This window comes from Erpetoichthys calabaricus, chromosome 3 (genome assembly GCF_900747795.2).
Source record: "Erpetoichthys calabaricus chromosome 3, fErpCal1.3, whole genome shotgun sequence".
NCBI classification, from domain to species: Eukaryota; Metazoa; Chordata; class Cladistia; order Polypteriformes; family Polypteridae; genus Erpetoichthys; species Erpetoichthys calabaricus.
Window position 1 is genome coordinate 46,931,205 of NC_041396.2, and position 23,969 is coordinate 46,955,173.

At 38.8% G+C, this 23,969-nt stretch overlaps 1 protein-coding gene across 1 annotated transcript in view; it reads left to right on the top strand.

Annotated features, from left to right (window-relative positions):
• LOC114649281 (dynein axonemal heavy chain 6-like) overlaps positions 1-23,969 on the top strand; it is a 217,343-nt gene that overhangs the window by 73,291 nt on the left and 120,083 nt on the right. Inside the window, exons 33-41 of the mRNA XM_051924685.1 lie at positions 3,279-3,528; positions 7,554-7,653; positions 8,445-8,674; positions 13,806-13,922; positions 16,114-16,284; positions 16,838-16,970; positions 18,882-18,958; positions 19,907-20,127; positions 21,280-21,408. Of these exons, the coding sequence (XP_051780645.1) occupies positions 3,279-3,528; positions 7,554-7,653; positions 8,445-8,674; positions 13,806-13,922; positions 16,114-16,284; positions 16,838-16,970; positions 18,882-18,958; positions 19,907-20,127; positions 21,280-21,408 (1,428 nt within the window). The remainder of the gene's footprint in view (positions 1-3,278; positions 3,529-7,553; positions 7,654-8,444; positions 8,675-13,805; positions 13,923-16,113; positions 16,285-16,837; positions 16,971-18,881; positions 18,959-19,906; positions 20,128-21,279; positions 21,409-23,969) is intronic.

Below are 23,969 nucleotides of genomic sequence, written 5' to 3' on the forward strand. Positions count from 1 at the left end.
TATTGGAGGAGAATGCAGTCCTGAAAGGTTGTCTCCCCCATCCATGCATCACACTGGCCTTCTGGTCGGGTATTGTTCCTTGCTCCATCCCAGCTGGGGCACCCGCCCATGTGCTCCGTCCATAATAATATGCACTTCTAGAATGGCTTAGAATGTTTTCCACACTTGAAGAAGTGATAAATGTAATATAACATTCTCAAACCTGCCTAATTCAATTCAAGGTTGGTGAGGGGGCTAAGCTTATCCCACCAGTGCTGAGTGCCGGGCAGGAAACAAGCCAAGGACAAGACACCAGTCCCATGCAACAGCGGTGAGAGCCATCAATTAATCTAAAGTGCACATCTTTGGGAAGGCAAGTGGAAATTCTACATATACACGAAAAGGAGAGGCAGACTCCACATAGACAGCATCCCAGTACAAGCCCAGGATCCTGGATCTGTGAGGAGACAAAGATACTCACAATATCTTTGTGCAAAATCTTTTCTTGTTTAATATCCACCTTTGGAATTTAGAGGACATCTTTACTAAGGCTGCCTTCAGAGTTTATGTAGGCAGATACAACCTTGGAGTGTAATGATATTGTTTATAAAGAAGTGCATTGGGTGGCAATGTGGTAGTGTGGTTAGGGTTGTTGCCTCACAGCTTCAGGGACTTCAGTGTAATTCCCAACCCAGGCACAGTCTATGTGGAGTAGGTCCTTGTGTTGATGTAGATTTTCTCCTGATATATCAGTTTTCTCCCACATCCCCAAAACCTGCATATTAGATTAATTGTTCAACTTGCTTAATGTAAAAATGTGCGTAGGTTTTGCATGACTATGCCATGCAGTTGACAGTTTCCTTCCATACTCCTGATTTAGCTGGCTGCCCAGGACAGTGTATTAGGCCAAGTTTGTTAGAAATGCATTTTCAAAAGTTTAATAGCCATTATTGCCCTTTATTCACCAAAGAAACCAAATCAAAGTAAATAAATACACTGCAAATACTGATATTTCATTTTTGTTTATGAACTTTAGCTTTAATACCTTTGTCAACAAATCACTGAAACAAAATTTCTAGTGAAGTTCTACTCTTTTGTTATATCTTGCCAAGACTGAGGTTGGGAGCATGCGCTGATTACAGCTCATTGCTGCACCCACCATATGACAAACCAACCAGACTGGGACCCAAGTGCAGCCGTGTAACAGGTGACACCTCAGCAATACACTGGAACAGTCTGAGGTTTTGTTACAGTGGCTGGAGTGCCAATCCTGCCCCTAACCCCCAGGTTTTCGCTGCAAGTTGGAGGACCTGCTTGCAGGGCAGATTAAAATCACATCCAGGATGAAGCAATTCTAAAAAGAGAATGCTGGCTTTGCATTTCATATACGTTGTTAGATATTTTTAAGAAAGTCCACTCTGTCTCTCTTGAAAGGGCAAGCTCAGTTATAGGATGCACTGTGGACGAACCCCTGAAGGAGAGAATTAAAACGAAAATAAGAGCCATTATGAACAATGCTGCACATCCCCTCTCTAACACACTAACACTGAGAACTTTCAGCCAATGAATTATTCAGCATATGTGTCTGTCAAGAAACACTGCAGGGACTCCTTTATAGCAACAGCAATACGCCTGCATAATGCCTCACTGCGACTGGGACTGCCAAGTTAGATGTTTTCTTTCTTTTTAATTTTCTTGCTTTATGGTCATTCTGGTGTGTATTCAGACCATAGTGTTTGTGTATATTTATTTATGTACTTATTTATCTGTCTATTTATGTATTTACTTTTTTAAAGAGATTCTGTAAAAAGCCAAATTTCCCCCTGGGGACAAAGTTTCTATCTATCTATCTATCTATCTATCTATCTATCTATCTATCTATCTATCTATCTATCTATCTATCTATCTATCTATCTATCTATCTATCTATAAATATTTATTGTAGAAAACATGGAGTTATATGAGGTGTACTTTTCGAAGACAACCAGAAGTGAAATCAAGTGACAACACAAAGAATTCCAAAAGCAGCAATGTACAGAGATGATACAAGCACCCTCTCTATTTGAAAGACAACCTGCAAAGAACCAAACACACACTTTCAGAATAGTTTTTTCTAACATGCAGATTTAATTTACTTTTATTTGCATTATTGCTTTTGTGTCACAAATGCAGCAGAATTTGTTTTTGCACTTAAACTCACTAAAGCAAGCAAGCATTTTAAAATACATGTAATAGCTTCTATCACATACATATCTCAACAAAGACAATGTAAATGTCTCAATACAATAATCAATAACTTCATTGTTACTGTCAGTAAAGATCGGCAAGCAGAGTACAGGCTCACATGTGACCGATTAATTATTGGATTATGTCTAACCAGAGAGTTGAAAACCATTCAGTGTTCCCTGCTAATGAAGTAAGCAGCATTATTCAAAAGGATTTGGGAAAAACTTTTTACCAGTTCTTACAGCCCCCTGCCACAGTGGTTTGACAAATAGAGCTATGCAGGTAGAGGCAAGACATGATGAAACTGGAGAGTTTCACAGGACGGCTGATGCACGTCACTGCAGTATCAATTCTAAACCCTCCTCCACTGATGACAACTACTGAGAATTTACAACAAATAATATCTGATTCAACCAAAATATGTCCACAAAAAATTTGTGTATTTACCAATTTTTCTTCATGGCATACCTCTATCTACCGATGTCCACAACAAGCCCTTAAGTTGATAATGTTGAGGACGCCACGCCATAGAGGCTCCTAGTTAGACCAAAGCACTTGAAATTCTGCTTCTCTAAAGCTTTGAACAAGAACTAGGTAATCGTTAAAATTAGACCTAACATACAAAACAGAATGAGAATGAACAACACCAAAAAAGCAAGACTTGAGACATTGCAGTGTTTAATAGCTTATACAATCAAATTTACACACATAGATCACAAGTACTGTCAAAAATATGTGAGAGTGTTTGAAGAAAAGGAAGAGAAGAGATCTTGTCCAATGGCCTCGGAACCCCTGCAGAGTTTTTTTTTTTTGGTTTGTTTTTTTCTGTCCTCCTGGCCATCGGACCTTACTTTATTCTATGTTACTTATTGCTTAATCTTATTTTATATTTTTCTTTTTTCTTTCTTCATCTTGTAAAGCACTTTGAGCTACATAATTTGTATGAAAACGTGTTATATAAATAAATGTTGTTGTTGTTGTATTGAAATAATTTGAGAGTAAGGAAATATGCAATATCCTGACAGATTCCAGATCAGCAATTAACGTACATGTCAACATGTCTTCTTTTACAGGACCCTGTTGATTTGGGCTGGATGCCTTATGTCAACACTTGGCTAGCAAAGGAATGTAAAGAACTTGGTGAATCTGGGCAAAAGTACCTTCAAACTCTTTTTAACAAAAGCATGGCAGAGGGTTTAGATTTTATAAAGAAAAATCAGAAAATGCAGCACTTCCCTGTTCCAGAAATGTCCATAATAATGACTTTGTGCAACATTCTAGGAGCTTTTATAAATGTGCTGAGCAAAAATGGATGTCTTTCTGGTGAGTTTGGTTTGTATTTCATTCAAATATTTTCAGTTTGGTTCTCGGTTATTTGTAATTTAATTAATTATTTAAGCTAGGACCGTGACTAAAGTTTAACTCCAGTTTAAAAGTTTACCTTTAAAGATTATAGTATGATACTCTGTTATTGTCAAAAAACACAAAATTTGCATTTGGTGCATTTAAAATGTGAAAATCAGAAACACATTTTTATAATTAGTCTGTACAGCATGGTAATTTATGCAAAATTAGATCTATTTATACTAACTGAAACAGCAAAATATTACAAAAAAGTAAAAAAAGTAGACATTGTTATATTTGAAATTGATAATGGAAAATTCACATTTCCAAGTAATGAATTGTATTTTTGACAGTAATATTTAGTAATATAGAATTGTGAGTTTAAACAGGGAGCTTCTGTATAAAATTTCATGTATTATAGAAAACCCAGTAATGGCGCGAATACACTTGACTTGAGCATTCCTAGTTTTCCTACTCTTTCTCTGTACATTTAGGATTTGTTTGCTCAGTGGCTGATGCACTTGCTGCTTTCCCAGTATATCTTCTTTTCTCTTTTCTCTCTTCTTTTCTGTAATTACCTAGTACGTTTTCCTTAATTAAGTTCTCAATCTGCCTCAAGAATGGTAGGGGAAGTGACAGTGAAGGTGGTAGGGAAGAGAACGGCGCCCATACACATGCACCGCAGGGCTGTCCTGCTGTCTGCTGCCAAGAGTTAATTCTACAATAAAATAAAATAAAAATAAAAAGAGGAATAACCTTGGAGGTCAATCATCACCCTGAAAGCAAAGCAGATAGTAGACATCACGTAGTATATGTATCCCTAATTTCAGGTCAATAGGTCAAATGGTTTGAGAGCTACATCCATCCATCCATCCATCCATTTTCCAACCCGCTGAATCCGAACACAGGGTCACGGGGGTCTGCTGGAGCCAATCCCAGCCAACACAGGGCACAAGGCAGGGAACCAATCCTGGGCAGGGTGCCAACCCACCGCAGGACACACACAAACACACCCACACACCAAGCACACACTAGGGCCAATTTAGAATCGCCAATCCACCTAACCTGCATGGTCTTTGGACTGTGGGAGGAAACCGGAGCGCCCGGAGGAAACCCACGCAGACACGGGGGAGAACATGCAAACTCCACACAGGGAGGACCCGGTTTGAGAGCTACAGATGATTTAAAATCCTGAACAGACAAACCGGACAGCCATGGTAGCGTATTATATAAGAAGACTTGTAAAATACCCAGTTGAAAAAAAATACAATAAAATGTAATTAATCATGGGTTTTTAATTTGAATAACTTTCTGTGATGTGTATGAGTGTATTTTCATGGTTTAAGTCTGGCGTAAGAACCATTTGTGCTAAGTTGCTTCTTCTTTAGGTCCTGTGACTTGTGCACCATAACCAGCAGTGCACACTTAATTTTTTAAACAGCTTTTTCTAACATTACAATTGCTCAGGTTAGCTCACATATTGCTCACATTATCTGAGCTTTGGACTTTCAAGATGATGGACAAAACAAAATGTGAGAAAACAGTAAAACTGACAAAGTGTCAAGAAATACCATGTAATAGAACAACAAATGTTATGGATAAAATAATTTAAGCACAAATGTGTAGTGATGGGCTAACTAGACAAAGAGATTCCTAGTCTTATATAGACATATATTGTGAATTTCCGCTTGGGGATTAATAAAGTATCTATCTATCTATCTATCTATCTATCTATCTATCTATCTATCTATCTATCTATCTATCTATCTATCTATCTATCTATCTATCTATCTATCTATCTATCTATCTATCTATCTATCTAGCATGTTTACATGTGCTTCAATGGCCTGATTATTCACAGAAAGCTAATTTCTAAAATGCAATGTAAACCCTTATTCCAGTTAGACAAATCGGGTTATTGGCCTCTGAGAAACCTGTTTAACAGAGTTAGATTTCTCTGGAAATAACTTGATTATGTTGCCCTGTATACCCATAACCGGGTTACTGTTTCAGGGTCCTGTGGTCTGCACGTCCATTGCGCTCTGTTAGTCTGTGCATGCATTTGCTTCGCACACACCTTGAACAGCCATGGGTAGAAGTGTCTAGAAAATGCAGTTCTAGAAGTTAATGCTGAGCAACTGCACTATTTCTTCTCCTAGCAGAAAAAAATCTGTCTCAATATTTCTGAAATTGCTAAATTTGTGTTGATGCGCTGAACATGCAGTGCCAAATTCAGCAACACAATCAAGAGCAATAGGGTAATACTTTAAAAGTAACATGAGTTATACACCTCAATTACTTTTTAAAGTAGAGCAGTCTAACACAATACTTATCTCATTATCTTATTGAAGTAAAATCCATCCATCCATCTGTCATCCAACCTGCTATATCCTAACTGCAGGGTCACGGGGGTCTGCTGGAGCCAATCCCAGCCAACACAGGGTGCAAGGCAGGAAACAAACCCTGGGCAGGGTGCCAGCCCACCGCAGATCTTATTGAAGTAAAATGCCAGCATTGTCTCCGCAGCATTGGTTGTGTAAGGCAAGAAGCACATGTACCAAGTCCTATGTAGGACTCAGTCACACAGCCAAGCAGAAAAGAGTGTGTTGCTATGTGCAATCCGGTAAGAGTAACATATAAGTAAAGCGTCAGTTTGACTAATCACTCCCTCTCCCGAGTGCAGTCACAAAAAGGCTGCTGTGAAAAGATTGGACAGACGCAGGAAGAGGTTTGGCAGAAGCCACCCGTATACTTGAATTAAGCTGCCAAAACTGAAAACTTGGTTCCATAGAACAGGTCTCAACAGACTTTAGTCCAACAATAGAACAAACATAAAAGGCAAAGATGGTGGTTTTAAAGCCGGGCAGGAACCAGGGTTGATGTCATCGGCTCTGGAACTGTAAGTGACGTCATCAGGCCCGGAAACAGAAAGTGACGTCCTCCAGTCCAGGGAAAATTTACCGTGGTTGGTCTGCAGATGAAAAATAGGGAGGATTAGTGCACCCTGCCAATCCCTGGACTGACATGGAATTATCCCTTTGTGAGCCCTTCAGCTGCCTCCCATGTGCACGTGTGTGACACTGCTTCTCAGACTCTGTCGTTATTTTCAAAATGCCTTTCTCACCTCCTGTCTGTGTTTTATATTTTCAGCCTTTCAAGGTTACTCTCTCTCAGAATGCCTCATATACCTCACACTTCCTTTTTTGTTGCATCATCAAAACCAAACTGGCCAATCAGGGCACACAAACCTTAGTGTTTTATTAAATAGTAGTTTGGTTTAAAATTATATAGTATGATATGTGATGATATGTTTTTAAGGGAATGCCCAGTTTTGTAATATGGTGTCCAGTTTCATTCTCACTCTGAGCTGTATTTCTTTGGATGTACACTTTTTATACAGTGTCCAGAAAAACATTTACTTAAATCTAGGACATCATAAATCCTTGACTTTATTGGTTCTAAAGATCAAGCTAATGAAGTGGAAATCATTTTCCATTGCTGGTTCTATACAGTGTGACCTATGATGTTCCACTTCTATCAGCATCTACATGTAAGAGGTCACTTGTGGGCCTCATTTTAAGCAAGTGTTTATCAAGTAAATTATATTATATCTGCATAAACAAGGATTTTGGTTGGTCATATGACTTATTAGTTAATTTCAAAAAGCCTTTTCAGTCCATGCTGTATGCACCTATAATTGTACCAAATTTCACTTTTCTTCAAAGTTGATTGAAAATAATCAATAAATAAATAGAATAATAAGCAAAAGATACCTAACAGGTATGATACATTCCTAAATCAAAAGAATTCATCATTAAAACTAATTTTGTACCTGCAGTACATTTACTTCATAATTGCATTGTATAGTATGATAATGTAATTTATTTGTAATTATATAATATTTAATTATATAATTTATTTGTAATTATATAATATTTACTATATTCATTTCAACTATTTCATCACTGCATTTCATTTTTTGATTTCATATATTCTGATTCCAGATGTCAATGAAAATATACCATGGACTGTTCAATCAAGAAGTTCTTCATCTAAGACAACAAGTAGCTTCAGAGGCAGTCTGCTAGGCTCAGCTCAAGACAGGCAAGCCTCATTATAATCGAAGTGGAATGTTGAGATGAAACAATATAAAGAGCAGGGCTCATGGAGCTAGGGCATAGATCCTGGTTCAGTCACTGTCTATGTGGTGTTTGCACATTCTTCCATGGTTTTGGTGTCATTTCCTCACATGTTCTGAGGATATGGTTGTTAGAAGCAATAATAGTTTTAGTATTCAAAAGAAGCAAAGCAAACTAACTCCAACCATTTAGCAAATTTCTGAACCGGTTTAATCCAATTGTAGGGTGAAAGGGAGAAGCGGAATTTTTGAGCAAACTACAGATAAATCCTTAATGGAGCTAACCAATCACATGGCCCACTCATGCACACACCTACACTCACCCACACACTTGGCCAATTTCTAGATTTTTCAGTTAATGGAGTATATTATTGTCGCATGTACAGCGTATAGTGAAATTATTTCTTGCATGTGTTGATCAACATGCAAAACATTCATCACCTCAACACCTAGATTAGCGAGTATAACAACCTTACCTCGAAAGTTCTGTCTTCCTTACCTGAAACAATGTACCAGTCACCAGTTGAAATAACATGCCTGTATTTGTTATGTGAGTGGAAGGAAGGTAACCCAGAGAAACCTAAGGCCAACATGGAGAGAATTTAGAAACAGTGAAGTGTCCCATCCAGTGTTTGTACCTGCTTTCTGTCTGATACCACTGGGATATACTCGGACTCCTCACAGCTCTTTCTGAGTCATTAATCATTAATCATAAAACAAAATTTACAACTTCATGTCGGTGTTCTGCTTTCAACAGGAGGGACCATCATAAGTGGTTTCTTCAAAAGCATCCAGACAAACTCCCAGTTTTGCTCGGAAGGCTCTTCGTTTTTGCTTTTACCTGGGCTGTTGGTGGAATCCTGAATCGTGATGAGGAATGGGAAGACTCACTACAGGTTTCCAAAGACAAAGACACTCCTCTTGTTAGCGTAGCCTGCTGCTTTGATAAGCTGGTTCACGATTTGTTTGACGGAGAGCCACCTCACGGTAAATACCTGTTTTAATCTAAATGCTAAAGTGTAGTCCTATGTTTATTCTACTGGGTTTAGTATGTTTAATATGTATTTTTTAATATTTAGTATTTAGATTTAGTATTATAACCACATTTTGATCTTTACTGTGGTACTTTTAATTCACTGCAAACAACAACAGAAATATGTATTTCTACAGCACATTTTAGAGAAAGCAAGTAGCTCAAAGTGTTTTACAATCTATTAAAGAAAAATTGCAGGAATGCAGCAATTTAGAAATAAATATTTGAATGACTGCATGAAGTACCACAAATATTAAATAAGAAAAATCAATACACACTTAGGCGGCACGGTGGCGCAGTGGGTAGCGCTGCTGCCTCGCAGTTGGGAGATCTGGGGACCTGGGTTCGCTTTCGGGGTCCTCCCTGTGTGGAGTTTGCATGTTCTCCCCGTGTCTGTGTGGGTTTCCTCCGGGCGCTCCGGTTTCCTCCCACAGTCCAAAGACATGCAGGTTAGGTGGATTGGCGATTCTAAATTGTCCCTAGTGTGTGCTTGGTGTGTTTGTGTGTGTCCTGCGGTGGGTTGGCACCCTGCCCAGGATTGGTTCCTGTGTTGGCTGTGATTGGCTCCAGCAGACCCCCGTGACCCTATGTTCGGATTCAACGTTGGAAAATGGATGGATGGATGGAATACACACTTAAATAATACAGTAACAGATAAAGTAGGGTCCTTAATTATGAGTTTGTTTTTAAGTCTCTTATGACTATAATGATAAGTCCAATGCTCTGGTCAGATGGTCATGGATGACAGAAAGGATCAAAAAAACTCCAGCTAGCAAGATGCTGAAGAAAATAAAACTGCAGTGGTTCCAAGGTGAAATGACCTCCCAGTTCCGATGGGCAATCTACCTAACATAAATTTGCTTAAGTAGTTTCTTATTGTTTCTAAGCCTAATCCTAAAATGCTGTGTTCGATGCAGTGGATCTCGACAACAGGTGGAGCATTCGCATTCATTCTAACATCACAGGTGTCTTCACAGTAATTGACCAGATGCTGGGGATGCAAAATGCAACCAAAGAAAAAAGAGAAAAGTAGAGGTTAATAACAACTGCAAATGCAAAAAGTATATATTTTAATACATATATACTCTTCTAGAAGAGCCACGAAAAAGCATTTATGTAGAAGCCAAATTAAAATAGTATTTTTTATTAAATGTTCCACAATATTTGCCTGCATTTTAACAGCAAAAAGGCCCACCTCACCACTTCTTTTATGCTTAGCTCTAGGAATAATCAGTCAAACTGGTGTTCGGGGATCTCATACTATGAGTCGGAACCTAATGGTATAAAATATAAGAAAGAGCAAGACAATTCAGAGCTTTATACTGTATACTGTTAAAAGTATTTTAAAATCGATTCTAAACAACACAGGTAAGCTTTTACTGGTTAAGATTCTTACAGCTGTGTTCTGTACAAACTGCAACCGAGCAATGTCGTTCTTAGGTAATCCTGTTAGGAATGCATTATAGTAACGTAGTCAGCTAAAAACAAAACCCGGAAATTAAATTCAGGTATCTTGCAGTGTTATAAGAGTTCTAACTTTAGCAATGTTCTTTAAATGAAAAATGGACTTCTAGTTATGTGGTTATTATACAATTTCAGTTTAGGTCTGAATCCATAATAACACCTAAAGTCAAATCAAGTCAAGTGATTTCATTGTCACACCATCCATACACAGTATTGCAGCAAACAGTGGCATGAAATAACATTCCTCAGGACCACAATGTAATATATACATAAACACAGAATAAGTGCAAGACAGGTAAAGAACTATACTCTACTAAAAATAGCTAAAAAAATAATAGGTAATTGAATATATAGTAATAATTTGAAATAAATTGTACTAAATAAATAATACAACAACTGATCGTAAAAGACAACAGTAGTAACAAGTGCAAAAACATACTGAGGGCTGTGGGGCAGTAAAGAGTTCAGAATCCAGAAAGCTAAGGGGTAGAAGTTGTTTGCAGAGCCTGTTGAGATGCTTCAGTACCTTGTGCCAGATGGAAATGGGAAAAAGACACCATGAGATGGGTGGGAGCTGTCCTTCACAATGCTGTGGGCTTTGTAGATGCAATACTTTGTAGAGATGTCTTTAATGGAGAGCTGAAAGGTCCCAATGATCTTTTCTGCCCCTGTAGAATGTGGTTAGAATGGGAGGAGGTAGGCTTGCTTTCTTCAGCCAGCAAAGCAAGTGAAGATGATGGTGTGCCTTCTTGGCTAATGAGGTGTGTTAATTCCCAAAGTAAGGGTCAAGTGCCATGTGTACACTAAGGAATTTGGTGCTTTTGACCAGTTCCACCATAGAGCCCTGGATGAGTAGTGTGGTGTGGATAGCAAGGGCCTTCCTGATGTCAACAATCTTCTCTTGTGTCTTGCCTACATTAAAAGACATATTGTTGCACTTGCACCAGTCTGCCAATATCTTATCTCCATTCTATAAGCCAACTCATCCACCACCGTTGTGTCATCAGCAAACTTAATGATGGTGGTAGAGCTGAACGCAACTGTACCATCGTGTTTCCAACGCAGACTATCTGGGGAGTCTCAGTCAAGAAGTTCAGGATCCAGTTGCATTGGGAAGTGTTGTAACCTAGCAGACTCAGCTTCCCTGTAAACTTCTGAGGGATGATGGCATTAAAAGCTGAACTGAAGTCAACGAAAAGCATTCTAGCATAGGTGTTTCTTTTGTCCATATGGGACAGGGCCAGATGAAGAACAGGTGATATGGTTTGAAGCACTTGAGGACAACTGCCTGTCTAAAGTGATACAGAGTGAAAGATTTATTGATTGTAAATGACAACCACAAGACTGGAGCAATATATGATTATCTCTAAAAAGTGATTAAATATGCACACATAAAGGATATACAGCAAAGTGCATTCTACTGTATATACATAAGGAAGAACATATGGCTTAGCTGTTCTGATGCTGATTAGCTAACCAATGGTGATTATTATTTCTGAACTGATTTCATAATGGAATATAAGTGGCCATTATACAAGGATTTTTTTGCCTTGAAAGAGAGGCAAGATGTTCTTGAATTAATTTACCATGTAGAATTTCAAAATAATAGACATGATTCTAGAAATCCTGCATTTGAATTAAAGCCCTATGCCTTATTATAGGTTTAGCTATAATATTGTGATGAAATTGACAGAAATTATAGTTATCCTAAGGGCACACATTGTGGCCTCTGTTGTGTGGTGTGCATGTTGTACAGACAAATTGACAAATGTTTGATTTTTGGTATCACTTGTTATCCCAACAGTAACTGCTAGCAATTGTTATGCAAATATATGGATAGTATTGTGCTCAAATTGTTTGAACATTAATGAGGGGTACGTAAGCCATACAAAAGGATGGAGATTTTCATATGTGAATTTTAATAAAACTATAGCAAAACTGTAGCTTGTGTAGCTTATATCAAACTCTGGAGCTGGTTCTGTAGTATAGAAGCAATGGGAATGAATATTCTCTCAGTTTTCACTTGCTAAAATATATGATTGCATTTAATTAAATTCTCAGTTCTCAAAATATAATTGCAAATACAGAAAAAAAGAAAATAACAAAAATAAAATAGGAATTAGCACAAGGCATAAGAAGTTAAAACAGCTTGCATAATGCTCAGGATTAACTTTCAAAATATTGATCCAATTTAAGCAAATCAATCCTCATTTTAATGAAGGATAGCTTTGTTAATCCTTAACTCTGCAACAGCTTGTGGACCATTAACTACAACATTGGATAGTTCCTTCATCCTGGTATTGCCTGATGTGTTTTACAGAAAGGATTAGCAAAGATTTGCATTCCACTAGCACTTTACACTACCAAATGTTAATGTGTTAAATTTTAGACCTGCTTTTTTTTAAATGAGTTTCAATGTGTCATATAACACCATGTAGTTCGTAGCCGAGAGTCCAGACAGACATACATTGGAGGATTCGGTTATTTGGAAGGGCCATGTAAGAGTGGCATGATGTTAACCTTATTCTTCCTAGACCCTAAAGGCATAAGGTGTTCAAAGTGAGGTGGGACTTGGATCTTTGTGAGGCAGGACAGACTACCAAGAAACAGTTTGAAGTATCTGTCACTTTATATATAAACCAGGGAGAATTGCTAGGTACAGTACCAGGTTACTTTTGACATGGTGGTCCAAGGTTTTTAGACAAATGAGAAAAGAGCTCCACTCAAAGGATCATTTCTTAATGTTTGGGGTGGTCACTAAAATACTGAACATTGTGTTTTAATACCTAATATATTTACAGTAAATTTGCATTGATTGTTAGGCAATGTTTCCACGTCAGTTAAACTTTATGTGCTTAGCCTATCAAGATAATGCTGGCAGTTCATTTTTATTTGAAAGGCACACATATTGACAGACCACAAAAATGCCTAAGTTGTTTATTTTGTTATTTATTCTGCAATCTGGGTCAAAAATAGGCCAACAACACAACAGTTAGACATTGATCTCGGTACCTGTAATGACAGGCCTGTAAAGGCAGAGAAAGCAGGTATTTTTATGCAATTCATGCTGATTTGATTCCCCATAAGGTAACAAATGTAATTATTTCACAATATGTTAATTCTGGTGTCCGTGCCTTTGTCTAAAGACCTGTGAAAATTTCTGTGTCAATTATTTTCTTTAATAATAACACAAAATGAATGAATAGATATAGCCATATCATAATATTAATGGATATTATTATAGTAAGAATGTTTTGCTGTTCATTCTTTAGGCCAGGCCATCTTACTTGCTCAGCAGAAGAGCGGCTCCCATAAGGCTTTCTCTCTTTTTCTCTACTTTTTCTTTATCTTGTAATGTACTGCATTTGGAAATTTGAGAAGTTACTTTGCAAAAGATGTTTCTCACACTCTGTGTCACATTGTTAGCATTTAATTCACAACATTAAAATGTTTTCAACCAGCAGTATTTATACATGTTTTAACATTATTAAGTGCTTTATTGTGAACAAATTGTAAATAATAGCATCATTTGTTCTGTACATTTTTTTTCCATTTTTCTTAAGTCCAGTTAGTAACATTATAAGATCAATGCACTCTTAACACTTTTATTTTCATTTTAAGGAGTTCGCCTTCCAACTGGGAACAGGCTGATCTTTGGCTACTTTGTAGATTTACAAACGGGTGCTTTTGTACCCTGGGATGAACTGGTGACTTCTACTGAGTCCATGATAAAGAAAGGTAGGCATTTTTATTATTTCCCTGATTTAAGTAATTATTTTTTGTAAGTAATTATTTGTAAAGGAGCTTTGATTTCCTTTAAATAATGTAGTCATGAAAGCTTTATTTACTATATCTGTATTGCCTTTGTTATTAAGTAAGTTGTAATTAAGTAATTTAGTATTAAGTAGTGTCTGCCTTGATGTGTCTAAATGTTAAATATCTTCATGTAAAATTTCATAGAGATACCAAGAGATTTTTTTTTTTACCTGTTAGGCTTATTTCAGTTAAATCCTGTAATGCAAGGTGTTATTCTGGATCAGTTTATCATAAGGAATATATACTATACATACACCGATCAGCCACAACATTAAAACCACCTGCTCAATATTGTGTCAATGCCCCTCATGCAACCAAAACAGCTCTGAGCCATTGTGTCTTGGACTTCACAAGACTTCTGAAGGTGTCCTGTGGTATCTGGCACCAAGACATTAGCCATAGATCTTTTAAGTCCTGTAAACTATGAGGTGGACTTCCATGGATCAGACCCATTTTTCCAGCACACCCCACACATGCTCAATCTGTTTGAGATCTGGGGAATTTGGAGGCCAAGTCAGCATCTTGAACTCTTTGTTATTTTCCTCAAACCATTCCTAAGCAATGTTTGCAGCATGGCAGGGCACATTACTCTACCGAAATAGTCCACTGCCATCAGGGTATACTGTTACCATGAAGCAGTGTAAGTGGTCTACAACAATCTTTAGTTAGGTGGTACGATGCACTGTGTGCTCTTACACCTTTCTCTCATGTCCAGCATTACATTTTTAAGCAGTTTGTGCTACAGTAGCTCTTCTGTGGGATCGGACCAAACAGGCTAGCCTCCATTCCCCACGTGCGTCAATGAGCCTTGGCTGCCCATGACTCTGTCATCAGTTCTCCAGTTGTCCTTCCTAGACCACTTTTGTTAGGTAGCAACCACCGCATACTGCATGCTCTGACCCAGTCGTCTAGCCATCACAATTTGGCCCTTATCAAAGTCACTCTGATCCTTACATTTGCCGGTTTTTCTGCTTCCAACACATCACCTTCAAGTACTGACTGTTCACTTGCTGATTAATAGATCCCACCTCTTCACAGGTACCATTGTAATGAGATAATCAATGATATTAACTTCACCTGTCAGTTGTTTAAATGCTGTGGCTGATTGGTGCATACATACTGTATACCTTGGGTGCCAACAGATGAGATTCTGCATATGCCAGTGTAAAAACACAAGTTTCCCACAAGTCGGAAAAGAGATGGCCCGGGTAGAACTGCACAGTACTTCTTCAGGAAGAGCAGGTGACAGAACACTTTGGCATTCTACCTCCTGATTTGTAGGAGTACGCTACCTCAGGAGGGAGAGTACAGGATCATACTATCTGTCATATTGAGCAAGCAGATCAATGATTTTTGGAGACTTGGCTCTTTAATGGTAAATGAATGTTCAGGAGTGTAGCAACACCAAGAGTGGCCTAAGCAGGCATAATTCCCCCATTAGTGACAGTACAGTGAAGAATAGGCTCCATGCAGCTGGCCTTAGAGCAAGATGATCTATTATAGACCCTCTACTTAGGCCACAAACATGCCCTGACCCAACATGAGGCCACATATGACTGCGGTGGTTACAGCTGTGCTAAGAAACAAATATGCCGTTCAGCTGCTGCTCTGGCCTGGCCTTAACCAATAGAGCACTTTTGGGATGGATTTGTATGATTTGTTTATATTGACAAAGCTGTGTCTTTATCTCTTTTCTGTAATTTTGAGGTCTGGACTGAGGTTTGTTTCTTTGACATTTACCATTTTCTCTGTAATTATTTATTATTGGAAAATGTATTTATTTCCTTTGTTTTTTTTTTTTTTATTCTTTATTTCGCCTTATACAATTTCTTGTATTAGGAACTTGGTAGTTTTCGCATACCCCTTGGGGTCAGAGCGCAGGGTCAGCCATTGTACAGTGCCCCTGGAGCAATTACAGGTTAAGGGCCTTGCTCAAGGGCCCAGCAGAGTAGGATCTCTTTTGGCAGTGACAGGGATTTGAACCGGCAACCTTCGGGATACCAGCACAGATCCTTAGCCTCAGAGCCACCACTCCGCCCGTTTGTTGGATCATAACATAGCACTTCAATAAAATGCTGCAATAATTATGTTAAATAATTATTATTTTCTTTAGGATTGAGCTTTTCGTCATTTTCTGAGTCACTAATGTATGAAGGTGTTAAAGGAAAATTCCTGAAGAAGAGTATGGACTCAAGTGTACAGTTCATCCCCACTCCTGACACAGTGCGATTCTCCTTCCTGACAAGCTTACTCCTGCTCAATAATCACCCTGTGCTCTTAACAGGTGCAGTAATATACCTGGAACTGAATACAAATCACTTTTTTTCTTAGGATGTATAATCCAAATTGTTTTACAAGAAATATGGCTGCTTATTTAAGATATTATCATATTTACTGCTGCTTAAAATTCATTGTCTCAGAGGTTTCTTTTTTTAAAAGTTGTTAACATTTGTAGTTGAATACATACATTTTGGGTGGTATGAGTTTTTTTAATCTCCCAGATAACTGAGAACTATACTGCATATGAGGGAATCTAATAAGTGGCAAACATAATTTTAGTAATTCCAAAAAATGTAGAAATGGTTAGCTTGAAATGTTGTGTTTGTCGGGCACCTGTGAAACTTCACGTCACTCTGCTTTAGCCCAGCACCTCCCAATCTTTTCTTTAGAATATGAACTTTTAAAATATATGATTCTTATTTATTACTTCATTTTATGATTAATTTTATTGTTAATACATTTATTTGTTTTGTCAAAGTAATTGAGTCAAAGGTCATAAAAGTTAATATAGCAAAGAAGACAAAGATTTACAATGGTTATTCATTCAACTATTTTAGGGGAATCAGGTGTCGGAAAATCTGTGTTAATTCACAACATGCTGGAAAACTTGAAGAAGCAAGGAGGTCATCTAATAAAACCAGGAACAATCCTTGGTGATGTATTCCTGCACAATCAAGCAAAATCTGCAAGGTAGACCATACATTTGATATAATCTGGCTGATGTGTGGCACTGTTGTATGGTGTATGCACATTCTCCAGATGTACACTTTTTTGTAAGTATCTTTTTTCACACTTTCCAAAGACATTCGTGTAGTGAGTGAAGAATTGAGGTGCCATCCAGAATTGGTTTCTGTTTTCCACCTGTTGCTACCAGGAGCATTAGCTCCCTACAACCTTGTGCTGGACAAAGTCAACAAAGAAAGTGAACGACTGAATGTTTTTCTGAATATGTTTGTTTATTGGAAACAAAAAAGTAAAAATGCTACTGTGACCTGGGTTCACTTCCCGGGTCCTCCCTGCGTGGAGTTTGCATGTTCTCCCCGTGTCTGCATGGGTTTCCTCCGGGTACCCCGGTTTCCTCCCACAGTCCAAAGACATGCAAGTTAGGTGCACTGGCGATTCTAAATTGTCCCTAGTGTGTGCTTGGTGTGTGTGTGTGTGTGTGTGTGTGTGTGTGTGTGTGTGTGTGTGTTTGCGCTCCCTGCTCGGGGTTTGTTTCCTGCCTTACACCCTGTGTTGGCTGGGATTGGCTCCAGCAGACCCCTGTGACCCTGTAGTTAGGATATAGCGGGTTGGATAATGGATGGATGGATGGATTCTACTGTGGGAGGCCTTCATGCAGCACTTGAAAACCAAAAGTCACAATGACATAGTAATGCAACACACAACAAAAAACACAACATGCAGAGTTAACAGAACAAACCCACTCCCTGCTTCCCCTTTGAGCATTCAGAAATGGGTCATTTCAGTCACCTTCTGTTTTCCTTCCCACTGACCCTGGGCTCTTCTTCCTAGCAGAGAGTCTTCTTCCTGAATTCTGCTCCTGACTAGAGACTTGATTTTCAATCTGCCATTAGGTAGCTTTACTGCCCCAGACAGGGTCACTTCCAGCCACTTCCTAGAATCACTTCTTGGTCTGGGTGACACTGTCATTTTTATATAGGAACACCAATCTAGTAATATCCCTGTGCAGTTTCTCAGGCATCTTCTCACCTGCCCACAGTCTTAAAATGACAGCATGGTATATGTTTTTTTCCTGGAGCAGCATGCCCTCCAGCAGCTGAAAGATTTTCTGGCCTTTCTTCCTTTCAGGGAGGCAGCTTTGTCCTTTGTTTAAAATGAGAAAGTCCTGGTGGCATGAAGTTCAGACATGTCACTCTCATGTATCCCTAGCTCTTAACAAGTGTTTTGGCTTCCAGCATCATAGAGGAATATTTCATTGTTTCACTGCCTTCTATACTGGGGCACCTGTCTGTTGACCTTCTGAGGTGCCTATTACTTTCAAGACTAGGATATATACATTAGTTGCTCTTTGCCTGCCAGTGTCACTGTGCTTCTCTCCTGGAGGTTTGTTATAGGACTTTACCCATCCCTGTACCACTTTTTTCATTGGTCATCCTTTCACAGTATAGTAAACTCTTATGTATTATGCACTGTAATTGTTGACTTTAGTAACATGTATTTTATTACTATCCATCCATCCATTTTCCAACCCGCTGAATCCGAACACAGGGTCACGGGGGTCTGCTGGAGCCAATCCCAGCCAACACAGGGCACAAGGCAGGGAACCAATCCCGGGCAGGGTGCCAACCCACTGCAGGACACACACAAACACACCCACACACTAGGGCCAATTTAGAATCGCCAATCCATCTAACCTGCATGTCTTTGGACTGTGGGAGGAAACCGGAGCGCCCGGAGGAAACCCACGCAGACACGGGGAGAACATGCAAACTCCACGCAGGGCGGACCCGGGAAGCGAACCCGGGTCCCCAGATCTCCCAACTGCGAGGCAGCAGCGCTACCCACTGCGCCACCGTGCCGCCATTTTATTACTATTGTTTTATTATTTTTTGTTAACTGATCTTGTATATTCCGCAGTCTTCTAGAGAATGTTAACTCTCTGACAGCTGAAGATGCAAATGGAAATGAACAAGTTATTGAAGATGCATTTTTGGGTAATAAACTCATTAAAAAGTGTAATGCTAAAGTAGCTGGATTTGGAGGAGGGTACAATTGTTCATTATAGATCCTGAATGGATCAATGGTTTCATTTTCACAGAGTATCCTAAATAAAGAGTTCCGGAAATGCAAAATTAAAAAAAAATCTCCCAAACGTTTCATAAAAGTTCATTTTTCCTGGTTTAGGAATATTTGTTTTTACTTCTATACAGGGGAGAAAGAGAGTGATAAATAAGGATCTCAGTTCAAAGACAGGGTGTGAGCCTATTGTTCAATAAATGATAAACGCAGTTCTCACAAATAAGACTTTGGGCCCCCCTGTCCATGGACACAGTCATTTGCGGTCACAGCTAGGTCCCCTTTTCTTTTATTTTTTTGCCTGACACAGCTAAGGAGGAATTTCTCTCCAATGACAATATAAAACGAGTTGTCTCCATAGGGACTTATTTCCTTATTTATTTTCTCTGGGAGTCATCTAACAGGAAGTGACATTGGTTCTGGAGATGACCTCAGGGGGTGGAGCTTTTCTGCCCTTTTTCCCCATTGACCTTATTGGGCAGAGACTCTTTCTTTGGGCTTCCAGTCCTACCCTGAAGGAAAGGAAAACAAGATTTAAGTTATTTGGACCACTTCCCTGTCCCCATTTGCAGCGGACTCAGGTTTTGTGAGCAGGACCATGACAATATGGTAGTTTAAATGCTTAAAAAGAGTGTATGCTAAAATTGAATTTAGATTATTTACATTTACTGCAAATAAAGTGTTTTTATTATTATTTTGTGTTTAGAGTGTATTGGTGTGGCTTACAAAACACAATACAATTGAACTTGAAACAACATACAATACTAAAAACAAAATAAGCAATAGTTCTTGCAAATTATAGCAGAGTTTTCAGTTATGAGCATAGTTTGTGATTAATTGTTGATTTTGTTTCTTTGCCTCTTAAGAAACTGCACTAAGTGACCATTCCCCTGGGTTAAGTAGCAAGTCCTTCATCAAGCACCAGTCTCTTTATGGCATCACTCGGCCATCTTCTGATGATTCCAGCTTAATAGTCTCTTCATTGCAATTCTGTGGCCAGACCAGTGTCCAACAAACACAGGCTCGAATCTTAAAAAAACTTGTGAGAAAAGGCAAAGGTTTTTTTGGAGCATCACATAACAAAAAGGTAAATATTTTATTTCTAATGACTCAGAGGTGCAAGAGACAAAGGAATGGACACTCAATGTTGTCTCGACCTGAGCCTGCACCTACACACTGCCAGCTCAGCCTTATACCTGGGGTCAATTGAAACAACATCTACCACACTTTCCCATCTATATAAGCCAGTCGTAAACCCAGATCAACATGCTTTAGAAGCTGAAGTGCCTCTCTTAAGTGTTCTGTTTGAACTCACCTTCCACACTCTTAGGAGCTACATTTATTCTGACCGTACTTGGCACGGTCCCTCACCATTCCAGACCAAGGACATTTACACATTGTCATCGCCTTTGTTTTACATAAACCCATTTTTAGGTGCATTCACATATACAGTAGTGTGAAAAGCACCTACTGCAGTCGCCATTTCTGTCTTTCTGACTATATTCCTGTCCATTTAATTGTCCACATGAAACAACTCAGCTTGCTGTGGACTGATTTTGTTGAAATTTGGCACACTTATCCTTCAAGGAAATTTGTGAGTAAAAGTTCAGTTTTTGTTGAGATATTTGAAATTCAGCGTTCTGTACAAAGTTTTGACATTTCTAACCCCTCCATTGAAAAGCATTGGAAAATTTTCAGACTCTATCAATCTTGAAACATATAAACATCCTGTGCAAACACTATCCTGGATTCATTTACTGTTTTAGATTTATGTTGGGAAGGTTCTTTCAGCTTGTATATTTTGTATATCTTTCCTGTTCTGTTTGGTAGATAGACGCTACTAATCACAAAACTGTAGAGTCGTGCACATGCAACAGCTTGACATGCTGTCTGAGGAAGTGTGGCCCCTGCGTTTGCACAATGGCATGCAGAGAAGTGTATGTCATTTGATGTGGAAACAACATTAGTGTTGAAAACGTGCATATCACTCTGAGCATGCAAATAATGCATATACATAATTTTCAACTGGTTAATAAAACATTACTGAAAAAAGTAGTTAATTGTAACTCATTTGCCATCTGTTTCACTTTGTAAATACAGTTTGTGATTTTTTTTTTTATTCGTCTTGATTTCATTTACAAAAATAATAATGTTGTTTTAGTTGTCATTTTTTTCTAATTTCATAAACCAGAAGTATTTTCAGATTTTGTAACTCCAAATTTCTTGTTTTTCCTTTAAGGTTTTATTTTTTTTAGATGATCTGAATATGCCAGTTCCTGAAAAGTATGGTGCACAACCACCCTTGGAATTCATCAGACAATTTATTGAATTGGGTGGTTTTTACAATGCTAAGGATTTAGTCTGGAAGGTACACTAATTTGTTAAAGTGACTCTATGGGTAACAGCTTTGGAATGTTAAACTGCAGAAAAAAATACAATGTAGTTAAATATAGATATTGCTATTGTAATGATTTAGTAAAATTGTAAATACTATAGTTACCAATTTTACACAAACACACACAAACATAATAACTACAATCTGATTATTTGGGTGGTTACCTACCAGGTAAAGCTTGTCGGCAAACATCTGCCATGTCCTCTCAGTTGCATCACAACTAAATTGTAATACAGTACCTGCCAAATAATACAACGAGTACACGACATGTGTTTCACCTTTATAGTGGCTCATGTATAAATATATTAAATAAAAATAGTCAGGTATATAAATAATCAAATAATCAGAATGCAATTTCAGACCTAAGAGTATAATACTCCGATCTTCAGCCTATCAATTAAGCGAACCAGCTGCAGTGACACAGCGTCAGAGGCTTTGCCTCAGGCACTGACATCCGAGGTTTGATCTCTATAAGGGGATGCAAAGGTGCACACACCTGATGAGCTCTATTATTGGCAAAAAACACATGTTGTGTACTCTTTTTATTGTTTGGCAGGTACTGTATAATATAAGCCACTGATCCCCAAACCACAGATACAATGTCGCCCAACACAACTCTGGGTTCAAATTAAGGTTTCTTTATTTGTCACCGACCTTTCAAAGTGAACATAGCCTATAAATACACAGCACAATGCTCTTCTACTCCTTCCACCCTAATAGTGAGTGGTGCTCACTGCCTGATACCCCCCCCCCCCCCCCCCCCCCCCCCCCCCCCCACACCCCAAATCTGACTCTCCTAGGAGATGCAGAGGACTTCATTTAAACTGGACTGAAAAATGCTTCCAGTGTCCAGGCAGTGGTCATTCACAAGCACTTCTAGAACATACAAAAACCAAGGTAGTCTCTCCCTGGCAATGCCCTCTAACTTCAACTCCCATTCATCTCTGTGGGAGTTCTAACTGGGACCAGCCTAGAGGGAATGAACTGCCTCTGTCCTCCATGTTTGCCCAGTTTATCCAGTAACTTTTTTCCCTGAGTAGGATAAAGATCACTAACCATCCTGGCCAGGTTGCAACTCCTTCCAGGCTGTTTTTCCAATATGGCCTCCTGGCCAGATAAAGCATTATTCTCCATCCCAGTCGAGATACCAGTCCATTCATCTTGGCACCCATTATATACATATGCATAAATATATATAGTATACTCACTATATACAGTATATATGTACTGTATCTATACATATTAATAAAAGGCAAAGCCCTCACTGACTCACTGACTGACTCACTCACTCATCACTAATTCTCGAACTTCCCGTGTAGGCGGAAGGCTGAAATTTGGCAGGCTCATTCCTTACAGCTTACTTACAAAAGTTAGGCAGGTTTCATTTCGAAATTCTACGCGTAATGGTCATAACTGGAACATATTTTTTGTCCATATACTGTAATGGAGGAGGCGGAGTCACGTATCGCGTCATCACGCCTCCTACGTAATCACGTGAACTAAAAACAAGGAAGAGATTTACAGCAGGAGTCAAACGCGGGAACGAAGGTAAATGACGTTAATTTTTGACTGTCTTTTAATACTGTGTAAGCATACATATTAAAACATGTGCAATTAAACGTGTGCATTTACGGGGTGATTTCTCAGGCTTAAAAGCTCGCCTTTTATCAAACGCGGGAACAAAGCTAACTGACGTTGTTCACTGTCTTTTAATACTGTGTAAGCATACATATTAACACATGTGCAATTAAACGTGTGCATTTACGGGGTGATTTCTCAGGCTTAAAAGCTCACCTTTTACTAAAAAGGTAAATGCAAAACTATTTTCAATCAGTTTATTGAAACGCTCCCGTTAAGGATTGCAATAACATATTCGCGAGATAAAAGAACGAAGTAGGGGGAAATGACGGAAGAGCCGCAAACAGCGAAGAGCAAAAAATTCATTAAACAATTGAGAAGCGAGTGAGTGAAGCATACAAGCATGTTCATAAGGGAAACAAAGCACGGTGTAAAACGTAAGTTTAAATTAAGTTTATAGAAACGCTCCTGCTGTGGATTGCAATAACATATTCGCGAGATAAAAGTTTAATGAGAAGACACGAGGTATAAACGAACCACACGCCGTGGCGCAACGTTAGGGGCAACAGTTTCAACCATTCTATGATCTGCTTCTCGCAACTGAAAGACGGCACATGGCGGATGTTAGCCGACTTGCTGACCGCAACGTTAGGGGCTTCAACTCTGGCGCTGACGATAGAGATTCGATTCACGAGAGGTGATGCAGTGAGTGTGTATGCCTGATGAGCCCAGAATTAGGGAGAAACACATGTCGCATACTCTTTGCATTATTTGAAAGTAAACTATTAAAACCATTCTATGATCAGCTTCTGGAAACAGAAAGAGGGCATGTGGCGGATGTAAGGCGACTTCCTGACCAACCAAAAGCGTTACCTGGCAGGTAACCACCCATACAGTCAGATTGTGATTCAGAAAACGAATGCCATGAATGTAATTACCACGATCTACATACTGTC